We start from the raw sequence: 14058 nt of genomic DNA on the forward strand, positions 1-14058 counted from the left end.
CTAATACCCTATAGCACCCCCAAACGTTTCTATTTCCATCCAGCAACCTTTAGAATCCTAGACATGTTTGAGAAGGGAAACTGAGTTCACGAAAGATGCAACCCTTTCCGTTCTGGGAGCCAGCATTGTACCAGATGCATGTGGGATGAAAAGATGAGAAAAACTCCCTCCTTGAGGTGTTTGTATCTTCACAGAAAGCTATGAAGCCGAACTGCATATTCGCTTCTTGAAGTAATCACCTTTCTGAGGGAGTTTTTAGAAGCTTTTAGAAGTATAGAAACCTCGAACTGGTACCCACTGCAGATCCTATGTGGATAATGTTGCATACGTACATCTTTAGAAGGGGTACTTTGGGTTTGTGGTCTTCTCTGTGCCAGATCCCATGCTAGGGATATACACAGGATTCTACTTAAGTAGAATTCTTTTCTACTTAAGAAGAAACTGAAAAGTTGAATAGACTTGTCTAAGCCAACAATGCCCATAAGTGGCAGAGCTGGAACTTGGTGACATTCAAGCTGTCCTCTCAACTACCGTTCATCTGCATCTGGGTTTGGCACACTTTCTCTGTAAAGGACCGGAGAGTAAGGTTGGTTCTGGGGCAATGTGGCGACACTGAAAGGCCCTAACTCCCCTCCTCCAGGAGACACCCTATCTACACCTACTGTTAGAGCAAATCCTCTTGAAGAACGGAGGGCTGACTGTACAGCTTCAGCACGACAACACAGGGAGAGACCACATAAAGAATGGCAAGAGAGAGGAAGACACAGGGATGGGGGGAGCCCCACCCCTAATGCTACCAACTGTGGCAGAGGGGGACAGTACTGAGGGACTGTGAGCAGATCCGTCTGTCTATGGGCACAGAAAAAATGTTGAGGGTTGCAAGGGCAACTAAAATGTAAGGGACCAGTCTTCAAACCTGCCAAAAGGCGGAGGAGGGAGCTGCTGGAACTCTCTCCTGGTCAGAGGGACTGGTAGATGCTACGGTTGATGCACCCCTCCACCTTGATGGGAGTAGACTGTGGGTGCCCTAGTGGGCCTGCTGCCTCAGGGAGCCCTGGGCCCCTAGCCCATACCACCTCCTCTGCCCTCCCACCAAGGTGGCCCCAGCACCATGCACACTGTGACCCCCTGGTCAATGCTCACTACAGCTTTAGCGACCCCACCAAGAGAACATGGGTGCAAAGCACACCGGAATGTTCCAGGCTCCTACCATGTTGGCTTGATAGCAGCCCTGCCAGGCCACCTTGGGATGCCCTGAGATGTGTACCCCGACTCGGGCCCAGCTACCCTGCATGGTGCCCCCTGTGCGGACTACCCTGGGACACCCTGGCTTGTACCTACTTGAACTTCAAGTTCATCCTCGCAGAGCATCCTCTGAATAGAGAGCCCTGGGACCACCCCTTGTGGTTAGAGCCCTAGGACCCCTGGCTTGCACGTACTTCATCTTCAGTTGTCCTGCCTGGGATATGTTGGCTTGTGTCTACTCCAGATTTAACTGTCCTGGCAACACACCCTCAGCATGGAGAGCCCTGGGATCCCCTAGCTTGAACTCAATTCAGATCTCACTATTCTGCCAAGGTGCTACCTGTAAGAGCCCCAGGACTCAGGACTGCCCCAGCGCATGCCCATTTCCGCTCCAGCCATCCTAGCAGGGCAACCCCAGCATGGAGTGCTCTGGGATTCCCCAGCCCATGCCAGCCACAGCTCTGGCCAAAGTGACCAAGCACACACGGTCTACACGGGGGACAACCATGCAGGAGACTATTCCATCAAGTTTAGGAGAAGGAGCCGTTCTGTCTACTTCTTATAAACAAATGCAGAAAGTCAAGCAAAGTGAGCAGACAGAGGCGAATGCTCCAAATGATGGAACAAGACAAACCCCAGAAAAAAACGAAAACGGATAAGCAATATGCCCGATAGAGTTTAATGGTCACGCAGATGCTCCCTGGCTTGGAGAGGAGAGTGGAGGAACTCAGAACTTCAATAATGAGATAGAAAATGTATTTTTAAAACATCAGAATTGAAGAATACAATAACTGAAATGAAAAATACACTCGAGGGAATCAATAGTAAATGTGCGCAGAAATGCAAAATAACGAGAAGGAAGACAGGGTTGATGGAAAACACACAAGCTGAATGTTAAAAAAAAAAAAATTGTTTTTAAATGAGGATACGTTAAAGGATCTCTTGGATAACCTCAAACAAACATCTGCACTACAGGGCACCAGAAAGAGAACAGAGAGAGGCAGAAAAGTTAGTCGAAGAAGTAACAGCTGAAAAGTTCCTCCACATAAGGAAAAAGACGTTTAGGTGCAGAAAGCACAGACAGTCCCAAACAGGATGAGGCCCGCAGACACAACAGGTAAAGAGAATTTTAAAAGCAGTAAGGGAGAAGCAAAAAGTCATGGAAAAGGTAACCCCTTAAGTCTCTCAGCTGACTTCTCAGCAGAAATACGGCAGGTCAGAAGAAAGGGGGAAGCCAGCTCCATGGTGCTAAAAGGGGAAAAAAAAAAAACCTGCCACCAACAAGACTACTTGGTGAGGTTATCCTTCAGAATTGAAGGAGGGATATTGAGTTTCCCAGATAAAGGAATTTTTACAAGAAACGTTAGAGTGACTTCTTGAAGTGGAAAAGGCTATAGTTGGAAGATAATTAGGAATAAAAAGATGTAAAATGAGAACAATACGTAAGTGGGAGAAAAAAGTTCTTCTAGAACATATTCAAACATCAGCAACCGTTGGCTTGACAGACTGCTATATACTCAGGATGTTATATATGAACCTCATGGTAACTACAAGCATAAAACCTTTCATATGGATACACAAAAAAGAAGAAAGCCAAGCACAACATTACAGAAAGTCATGAATCACAGAGCAAAAGCAGAAGAAAGGAACAGAGAATGATGAAATTTAACAAAATGGCCGTAACTGCAGAGCTATCAACAATTATTTTAAATGTAAATGACCTAAATGATCCACCAAAAGACATAGGGAGACAGAACAGATTAAAAAAACCCAGGGCCCTCTAAATGCTGCCTACAAGAGACTCCCTTCAGACTAAAGACACATGCAGACTGCATGTGAAAGGACAGATAAAAATATTCCTTACAAATGAAAGTGAAAAAAAACGCTGGGCTACCAATACTTATATCAGACAAGACAGACTTTAAAACAGACTGTAACAAGAGACGAGAGCATTACATAATGATGAAGGGGTTAATCCATCAAGATGGTAAAACAATTGTAAATATTTATACCTAATACTGGAGCAGCTAAATACAGAAAGTAAATATTAATGATACAAGGAGAGAAACTGACTGTAATACAATAATACTAAGGGACTTTGAAACCTACTTACATTAATGGATACATGATCCAGGCAGAAAATCAAGAAGGATTTGTTTTTGAATGATACCTTAGACCAGACGTATACAGAAATATATGTATGTATAGATACATTCAGAAATTCTATCCAAAACCAAGAAAATACATATTGTTTTCAAATGCACATGAGACATTCTCCACGAGAGATCACAAAACAAGTCACAATAAATTTAAGAAGACTGGAATCATATCCTGCATCTGACCATGATGATATAAAACTAGAAATCAGTAACAAGAAAAAAAAATGGAAAAAAACAAACATGTAGAGGCCAAACAACATGGTACTAAACAATCAATGAGTCAATATAAAAATCCGAGAAGAAATGAAAATATACATGAAGACAAATGAAAACACAAAGGGCCAGAATCGTTGATATGCTGCAGCAAAAGCCGTTTCCCAGCAAAAGCAGGGAAATTAACAATGATACAGACCTACTGCAAGAACTGAAAATCTCAAACAATCTAACATTACAACTATAGGAACTAGAAAAAGAACAAAGCCCAAATTTAGTAGAAGGAAGGACATAATAAAAATCAGATCAGAAGTAAATAAAACAGAGACTAAAAAATAGAAAAGATCAATGAAACCAAGAGCAGGTATTTTGAAAAGATAAACAAAATTATAAACCTTCAGTCAAACTCCTCAAGAAAGAAAGAGAAGTAACAACCAACTACAGAAATGCAAGGGATTATAAGAGACTACTACAAAAAATTATATGCTGACAAACTGGATAGCCTGTAAGAAATGGATATATCTTCTAAAACTGAATCAGGAAGAAACAGAAAATCTGAACAGATCAATTACTAGTAACAGAATAGAATTGGTAATCAACTCCCAACAAACCAAAAGTCTAGTACCAAATGGCTACACAGGTGAATTCTACCAAACATTAAAAAAATATCTATTCCAAATCATCTGTATTAATCTATTATAAAAGCAGAAGAGGGGCACCTGGGTGGCTCAGTTGGTTGGGCGACTGCCTTCAGCTCAGGTCATGATCCTGCAGTCCTGGGATCGAGCCCCCCATCGGGCTTCCTGCTCAGTGGGGAGTCTGCTTCTCCCTCTGACCCTGTCCCCTCTCATGCTCTCTCTGTCACTCTCTCTCTCAAGTAAACAAATAAAATCTTAAAAAAAAAAAAAAATAGGAGAAGGAAAGCTTACAATGCCAGCATTACCTTCCTACCCAAACCGAAGTCACTACAACAAACCCCTACAGGCCAACATCTCTGATGAACTTAGATGCAAAAACTAACAAAATATTAGCAAATCACATTCAACAACACAGTACGAGGATCATTCACCATGCTCACATGAGATCCATTCAGATCCATTCCAGGGATCCAAAGTGGTTCAATATTCACAAATCCATCGATGTGATACATCCCATTGATAAAACGAAAGATAAGAACCATATGACCATCTCAAAAGATGCAGCAAAACCATTTGACAAAATTCAACATCTGTTCACGATGAAAACCCTCAACAAAGTAGGCTTAGAGGGTACGTATCTCAACATAATAAAGGCCACACAAGAAAAACCCACAGCTAACCTCATACTCAACGGGAAAAAACTCTTTCGCCAAGATCAGGATGTCCACTCTCACTACTTTTATTCAATATAGTACTGCAAGTGCAAGTAACAGCACTCAGACAAGAAAAGGGAATAAAAGACATGTAAATTAGTAAGGAAGAGGTTTAACTATTATTATTTGTCCAGTGCATTTCTTTCTTTTTTTTTTTTTTAAGATTTTATTTATTTGACAGAGACACAACGAGAGAGGAACAGAAGCCAAGAGAATGGGGAGAGGCAGAAGCAGGCTTCCTGCTGAGCAGGGAGCCAGATGCGGGGCTCGATCCCGGGACCCTGGGATCATGACCTGAGCTGAAGGCAGATATTTAACGACCGAGCCACCCAGGCGCCCCTGTCCAGTGCATTTCTATACACAGAAAAACCCTACAGACTCCACCAAAACATTATTAGAAGTAATAAGTAAAGCTGCAGGATACAAAAGTAGTACACATTGGTTGCATTTCTATACAATAATAAAGAAGTAGCAGAATAAGAAATGAAGAAAACAATCCCACTGCAATTGCACCAAAAATAATAAAATACTTGGAATACACTTAATGAAGAAGGTGAAAGATCTGTACTCTGAAAACTACAAAACACTGATGAGACAAACTGAAGATGACACAAATATTTTCCATGCTCCTGGACTGGAAGAATCCGTATCCCTAAAATGTCCGTACTATCCAAAGCAATGGACAGATTCCATAAAATCCCTATCAAAGTACCAAGAGCATTTTTCACAGAGTACAACCAATCCTACAGTTTGTATGGAACCACGAAAGACCCGGAAGAGCCAAAACAATTGTGAGAAAGAACAAAGAAGCTGGAGGTCGCACAATGCCAGATCTACAGCAAAACTGTATAATCACAACACTAAGTTTCCAGTATAAAAACAGACACATAGATCAATGGAACAGAATTGAGAAATAAACTTACACTCACATGGTCAATTAATCTGTGACAAAGGAGGCAAGAATACACAATGGGGAGAAGACAGTCTCTTCACGGTCCAGAAAACTGGACGGCTACATGAAAAAGACTGAAACTGGACTGCTTTCTTGCACCATATGCAAAATAAACTCAAATACAAAAATAAACTCTGAGTGGATTAAAGACCTAAATTTGAGACCTGAAACCATAAAATCCTAGAAAAAAACAGAGGCAGTGATCTCTTTGCTACTGGCTTTACCAACATATTTCTAGCTATGTTTCCTGTGGCAATGGAAAACAAAGCAAAAATAACCCTATTAAAACTACAGTAACATAAAAAGCTTCTGCACAGTGAAGGAAACCTTCAACAAAACAAACCTACCACTCACCATGTGTCCCCCATCATACTAAAATGTCATACATTGGTCTAGTATAGCCTACAATTGCATGAGTTTGAGCCAAAAATCCTGAGAAATGAAGTGACTTGATAATGGTTCTATAGATGGGAAGTATCGAAACTGGGGTATGAACCTGCATGGAGTGATTTCAGAGCACGGGCTCTTGACACAAAACTGTTCTCTTTCCAGAAAGAGTCAAGAGTAGCCCGTGAACAAAACGGGACCATAATGGCAAAAACACCGTTGTTCAAAGCTGTGGGACTGTTCCCTCCCATGATCCACTTATTTCCAAACATGTAGGTTTTTTTTGTTTGTTTTTTGCTATCACTTTGAGCATTATCAGGGGACTGAAACATGTGAGGTCCTCAAAGAGCGGGGTGAACAGTCATTTCTACTTCATCAATCACACAGGCAGGCTTTGCAGACAAAGGCAGCGACGATGGGCTGCACGGTGTCAGCTCTTGGACCGGCTGGGCCGCCAAACGTACCCCCAGCTACTGGGCTGGCTGAAGAGTGCCCACTTACCATCATATTCTGGGAAGTAGTCAACTAGGTGGGAATACATAATTTTCTCCTCTAGAAGATCTTTCTTGTTTAAGAATAGGATAACCGAGGAGTTCTGGAACCAGGGATAGGTGATAATTGTTCTAAAGAGTGCTTTGCTTTCCTCCATTCGGTTCTGGAAAAGAAATCAGAAAAACAAGGCATGAATTACATGATTACTCCAACCGTGTATTGTTTTGGAAGTACAACCCATCTTCTGCAGGCTTTCCAATTGTAGTTGTTTTTAGGATTTGCTTGCAAAGGGTTCATGACACCCATCGGCTCTTTCATTAAGAAAGCTCTCAGACTGACACGGGTGACCAGCTCTTCCTCCGACAGACACACTCACCGCTAGATCATTCTCACCCGAAGGTCAAGAAAAGGCAGTAAATTTGGGGGAGTCCTCCTTTGCCTGGGGATATAAAAGCCTTGGTGCACGGGGACATTTCTTCCTGGCCACACGGATGATACTTTCCAGCCGCCTGATTTAGGGCTGTGCATGATGACCAGGATTCCAGCAGCAAAAACGCCTGCCTGGGATTCAGTCCACTTCCACCGCTCCCCAAGGGTGGTAGAAGCCATAGCCTCCTATTCTCATGGTGCCCAGCGTGATTTGGGGCCCCCGGTCCAAATCCAGGCCCCACATCCCATGGAACAACTCGTCTCTGGTTTATGGTCATGAGCTTAGCCAGCCAGCTCATCTGGTCCCATCCATCCCAGGACTGGGGCTGGGGACTCTGGAAGGAGAATCTTGATTTCATGCAGAATGTGGACAAGGACTCATATAGCTTTAGGACTTCCAGCAACAGTCTTGAAACAGAAAAAGAAACCAGGTCCTGCTCACCTGCTTTTAACTACTTGGTCAAACTATGCCTGACCTTGCTTCTGCCTCTGGATTTTCAGCCACATCAGCCTATAAGAATCCTTTAGCTTCGACGCTAGTTTGCACTATGTTTTTCTGTTTGTTATACAACATCCTTGCGATGGGGGATATATAGCTGGATACCTCCCCCCCTCCCAAGTTTCCAAAAGGAGATGAATGAATAAATGATTTTCAGGGATGACCACAAAGACCGGGGACTGATGCTATTAATGTTTTCTGCTCAGAGTTTGCCTTCCTGATGTAGAAGGTTCCCTAAGCTTCACAGCACAGGATTACAAAGGCCAAATTAACTCTCCTGCATAACCCTTTGACAGCAGTTCCAGGAAGTCTCCAGGAAACCCTGTTCACCAGGGAGAATTTTCTAGATCCTAAATGTGTCCTGTTCTTTCCTTCTGTAAAGTGTGCCAAAGCAAATCAGGTTGAAAAGACCCACTCGGCAAAAAGAGATTTTCCCAAGTTTTATAAAGCGGATGATCACCAATCTCTTCAATCTTTAAACCTCCTGTCTATAATTGCTTATTTAAATACTAAGCACGGTGGGAGTAAATCTGGGAAAGGTGACTTCATGGCTCAAGGGACAATGTTTATTTCACTGCATACATTTCTCTTTTGTATAAATGACACGCACGGCTTTTAAAAAGATCTAGCTGTATGCCTTTTACTCATCACCAGTGGCAAAATTTTAACCTCCAGAAATAATATTCATTAAGAAATCATGTCTTGGAGTCTATGATTTTATAGGTTGGAAATTTCGGGACTGAAGAACAGCAAAGGCCCTAATAAGAACTAAAAGAACTTTAAAAGACTCTAAAGAAGGTTAAATTAAATAGTGAAGGTGGGATAGTTAACATTTTTTTTTTTTTTTCTTATGGCTAAAGAAATTCTAGAAAGGCAAACTGTGGTCTTCAAGGAAGACCTGTTTAGAAGGTGGGTATAGACAAAGGGGCATCAACCAGTGAGTTTCCATTAGAAAGAGTTACTATAGTTAGCGTTCTCCAGAAGGGATGTGACGTGACCCCCAGGGACAGGGCTCTCTTTGGGCCTTTTCTGGGTGGAGTCCTTCAAAGGTAAGGGACTAGACGCTGACAGGAGACTGGAAAAGGGAGACAGGTGCTGAGCTCACGGAAAAGGAGGCTCCTGAGTTCTAAGAGTTTCAAGACTGGACTGGAGGGAACCCCCAAGCTCCAGGTGGAGTCTGCTGGGAGAGGACCTTCTACCAGCCTGCAGGACGGTGGCCAGGAGAGTGGACTGAGCCCAGCACCATGTTCCAGGGATGACCTGCCCAGCCCGCTGTCCCTCTGTGCCCAGTGTGGCTGCACTCAGGGCCACTCTGGAAGCAGGACCGCTGACTGGACTGGTTCCACTGAAGCTTTGCCCATACGTGTAGCATCTATCGACCAGTGACCATAATGTGTGTGTGGACTGGGACTGAAGCTTCTGATTCAGGGACAAGCTAGAGAGCAGCCAAGTGGGCAGCTGACCAGTAGGATCCGTATCACTGTCCCTTTGACTAGGTCTACAAGCTCCACCTGGGAACCCGGGAACCTGTGTTTTCACTCGACCCTCTGGGACATTCTTGTGCGGGTTCAGCTTTGTGAAGCACGAGGCTCCAGAAGGCCAACTGCAACTTGGTCATAACACCAACTGGGGGACCTTGTTAAGAGCTGGATTCGGATTCAGTGGGGGGCAGGGCCTGGGACTCTGCATTTTTAGCAAGCTCCCAGGTGGGGCTGCTGCTGCCGCACAGGGCACACTGGGAGTCGGAAGGCGCGGAAAGCTCACAGAGGCAGGACAAGGACAGACTCCATTTTTGCAATAACCAGTGCAGGTCCCCGGATGAAAGCCTAACCGTGCCTCCCTCTTTATTTTGCCCAATTAGGATCCAGACTTGGCGCTTTGAGTATTTACTCCACAGTGAAGTCCTGATGGGCCACCCCCCCCCACCGTCCACCCCGTGCCATGGGTGAATTTTACAAACCTGTATGCTACGCAAAGCCCCTGGACTCAACCCTAAATGAACGAATGGGGTTTTCATTTCACAAGGTGGCGGGGCGTGTAGAGCCTGAGGCATAACCCACTTTGCTCAGGAAAACCGCAATCTGTTAGGGAACAAACAGCGTGTCCCGGGAGGCTGGGTGGCACTGCCAGGGCATGGGACGTCACGGAGGAAAACGACACAGCGGGGCCGGGGACACGGAGAAGACTGATGAGAAGCAATGAGGTTCTGTTCGTCTCTCACGATACACTCAAAGGCAGTCACAGGGGTGGTACTCATCACACCCACCTTCTGCGGGGCTTTAAAGCAGCTGAGTTGAAAAGGAAACTGGTAACGGTTTCCCTTTCCCAGACACAGCTCCTCGTGAATGGAGTGGGCCCGGCCTCTGCTGAAGACCCGGTAAGACTCAACAAGTTGTCACCACCCCGCCCCCAACACACACACACACACACACACACACACACACACACACGCACACGCACACGCACACACACACACACACACGCACACGCACACGCACACACACACACACACACACAACTGCTCCCAAGCTGAAAGCCAGTGTCTTTCCCAGTGAAAGGAGACCTGATAGAGGTGACACAGCTGGAACAGAGGAGGCAAAGAGAGATGGAGCTGCCAGGTCCTGCCTGGTCTCTGCAGCCCCACAGGGATGGGAAGAGGACAAAGGATAGGGACCACGGTGGTCAGTGGGTCTCTGTGAGGTCGTCCTGCCCGAAGTAAATGTGGCCACAGAAAGGTCAGTCTTGCCCAGATCACACCTGATACAGACTGAATGTGTTTCTCCAAAATTCGTATGTTGAAACCCTACCCCTGATGTGACGGGTTTAGGAGGTGGGGCCTTCGGGAGTTGATTAGGTCATGAGAATAGAACCCTCGAGAATGGGATTAGCGCCCTTAGAGAAGTGAAATCCTAACCCCAATGTGATGATGTTAGGAGGCAGGGCCCACAGGAGGTGGCTAGGACCAGTGGCCCTATAAGATGCCTGAGAGCTCCCTCACTCGCTCCTGCCATGTGAGGACACAGAGAGAAGCCGGTGCTCTATTACCCAGGAAGGAGGTCCTCACCAGACATCGAAACTGCTCACACCTTAGTCTTGGACTTCCCAGCCTCCAGAACTGTAAGAAATGTTTCGGGTTTATAAACCATCCACCTGTGATGTTTTGTTACAGGAACCCGAAAGGACTGTGACAATGCTGATCAGGTAAGTTACTCCTCCCCAGGGCTGGCACTGATCAGGGGGTAAAGCCCTAAATGGAAAAGCATCACTCTTCCCCAGGGCCCTGGGGGAAGGACCAGCTCCCTGCTCCCCACTCCATAATCACAGGCAGAACGCGGTGACCATGGAGTGTCCTTCCCTGTTCAAACCCCTAGTAAGGGGGTCTCACACACCTCACCTTCAAATATTTCATACCGATTCTCAAGATCCCCCATCTCCAGCAAACACGGCTGTTCTGTGCAACCCCCCCACCCCCAACCCCTGATCCATGACTCACATGGCCTCCGGGGAAAGGCCCTGAGCTTCTCATTCTGCCATTCACCACTCAGCATGGCCTGACCCCCACGCACGTCCTCAGCCTGAACTCCAACACAAATGTCCTCTTCTCCACAAAAACTGACTGTGTCCCTGTGTCACAGACCCTGATCAACAGGACTTTCCCGAGAAACCCTTCTCTGGGCCTCACTTGGATTGGCCCCCGTCTGCCTCCTGCCCCTTCCCCCACCCCGCACACACTGGCCTACTGTTCCTTGTCTGCCCATCATTTCTGGACACACACAGGGTTTGCTAGAAGCTGGGAATGAAGGTTTGTTGGACAGTGTCCGGGAGGATGGACTAAGACAGGAGCCTTACCGTGAGTTTATAACTCCACGTGTTGGGCGGAAAGAATGGGAAACAGAAGAGGTTGGTGTTACATGAGAAGGAAAGGTGTGACAGCGGAAGACTTAAAAACAAAGGTAGTTTTGACATGACTCTCAATGAAGGAGCGATTGCAAGGAAGAAAGAACAAAAGCAAAGCCAAGGAGAATCTGAACCCACAACTGTGTAAGAAGAGATCTGTGGGAATTCTGCAGAGAATGGTTCACGAGGGCTTCTGAGGGCTATGATTTGGGCATTAAGAAAATTCTCCGCATTGAGAACAGGAAGCATTTCCTCCTTGTTTGCATCTTAGGGTAGGGGCTGGATTGGCCCCAACATGCCAAGGTCTCCGAGCCTCCTCCATCACTCCCCTCACATAAGCTGCCATGTCTGCACTCCTGCTCATTTCCTGTGCTGGCACGTAGTAAGCTCCCACAGGAAACCCCAACACACAGCTCAAGTGCAGCTTAACAAGAGGCAATTCCTTGCCTAGAGCTAGGAGGCCACTGCTTTCCTTTCAGCTCTTGTGCAAACCTCCCTCCCATGGAGGAAGAGGCCGGATGCCATGGACACGGCCCAAGAAACCAATTGGATGCTGGCTTTCTTCAGGCTCTGTCCTGGCCTAGATCCCTGTAGGAAATATTCCCAGTGGGCCCGAAGGGACACTCTTCCATGTCTGCGGCCTTTGTGGCCCCACTGCCACAGAGAACTGACATTTGCTCAGAAGGCTGTGGCTCCCTCCTTCACTCCCACTGAGCTGGCATTTCCCTTTGGCAAAAGTTAGCATCAAACCAGAGACTGGAAAGTCCGTTTCTAGAACTTCTACAACTCCTCATTATTTTGCCAGTACATCCATGCTCTTCTCACAAAACCCACTTTTTTTCTTTCCCCCAAAATGCAATTTAGACTAAGACCCGTAACTCTTCTTGTCCACGATACAAGCCTGCCTCTCCCTGTTGGCTATTTCTCCCTCTTACTAGTGGGTTGATACACCACATTGATTCACATTCCCCGTGAGATTTAGAACGTGGCCTTTAAATGCAAAACTTTACACTGAAGACATAAACCCAGAGAAGAGTTCACTGAGGGCTGACAGTCCTCTACCAACTGGATCCGGCTGTCCCCCAGGTCCCGTGTACCCCAGAGAAACAGGGGTGAAGCTTTCTAGGGCCCAGAGATGCCCTTCAGTATTGGGGATGCAGGCGAGCAGAGTGATCGCCAAAATACACCAGCGAATGCTAGAGAATGGCCAGGTGGCTAAGATTCTGTGATCCCTGAGCCTTCCGCTAACAAGGCCAAAGCCATACACTTGACAGACATGAGTGAGGTACAGATACACAGAGTAGAAACATGAGCTTGTCTGTGAAGTGACATGCAATGATCGTGCTTTACGATATTTACGATATTTTTGAACCCAGGTCTTCAGAGTTCCGGATTAAGACATCTGCTGGCCACACACCCACACTCCATGGCAATTTCAGGGAGCCCCTGGGGCTTCCTTCTATCTATTGGCTCATGATGGAGAATGTGCAGGCAAGGGACCCTATACTGGGGATGCTTTCGTCGGTACCATTTCTCTTCTGCAACTGATCTGGAAAGGAGATAGATCATCACAATGTAGGATTTTATGCTTCAGGAATTCATACGACACTACATTTTCAACACCACTCTTCACTTTGGATTGCTCTGACCAGCTTCGTGAGTTCTTCTCTGATGTAACTCATTCAAGAGAGCCTTATAAATCAACCTTATTCAGGGTCATTATTTTAAACAAGCAAGCTAACTACTGGGTATTCACCCCAAAGATAAAGATGTAGTGAAAAGAAGGGCCATCTGTACCCTAGTGTTCATAGCAGCAATGTCCATAACAGCCAACCTGTGGAAAGAGCCAAGATGCCCTTCAACAGACAAATGGATAAAGATGATGTGGTCCATATAGACAAGGGAATATTACGCCTCCATCAGAAAGGATGAACACCCAACTTTTGCGTCAACATGGATTGGGACTGCAGGGGATTATGCTGAGTGAGATAAGTCAAACAGAGAAAGTCAATCATCATATGGTTTCACTACTTGTGGAGCATAAGGGATAACACGGAGGACATTAGGAGAAGGAGAGGAGAAGTGAGGTGGGCAAAATCAGAGGGGGGGATGAACCATGAGAGACTGTGGACTCTGGAAAACAAACTGAGCGTTTTAGAGGGGAGGGAGGTGGGGGGATGGGTGAGCCTGGTGGTGGGTATTAAGGAGGGCACAGATTGCAAGGAACACTGGGTGTTGTACATAAACGGTGAATCTTAGAACACTGCATCAAACACTAATTATGTATAGTGACTAACAACACACACACACACACAAAAAGCAAGCTAGTTTTAATGGAATGACCCATGACAATGTAAAATTTGAATGAAAGCGGTCATTTGTAGCTCATCAAACATTGAATCCTTTTTTAAAACACTGAATATCTGTAAAAATT

The 14058-nt window shown here is 45.6% G+C and overlaps 1 protein-coding gene across 1 annotated transcript in view; it reads right to left on the bottom strand.

Annotated features, from left to right (window-relative positions):
- Positions 1–14058, bottom strand: part of LOC111153498 (G protein subunit alpha q) — a 303307-nt gene that overhangs the window by 6255 nt on the left and 282994 nt on the right. The window contains exon 6 of the mRNA XM_022512555.1: positions 6809–6962. Coding sequence (XP_022368263.1) covers positions 6809–6962 — 154 coding nt within the window. The remainder of the gene's footprint in view (positions 1–6808; positions 6963–14058) is intronic.

The sequence above is a fragment of the Enhydra lutris genome, unplaced genomic scaffold (assembly GCF_002288905.1).
Source record: "Enhydra lutris kenyoni isolate GAN:26980312 unplaced genomic scaffold, ASM228890v2 scaffoldscaffold33, whole genome shotgun sequence".
Taxonomy (NCBI): domain Eukaryota; kingdom Metazoa; phylum Chordata; class Mammalia; order Carnivora; family Mustelidae; genus Enhydra; species Enhydra lutris.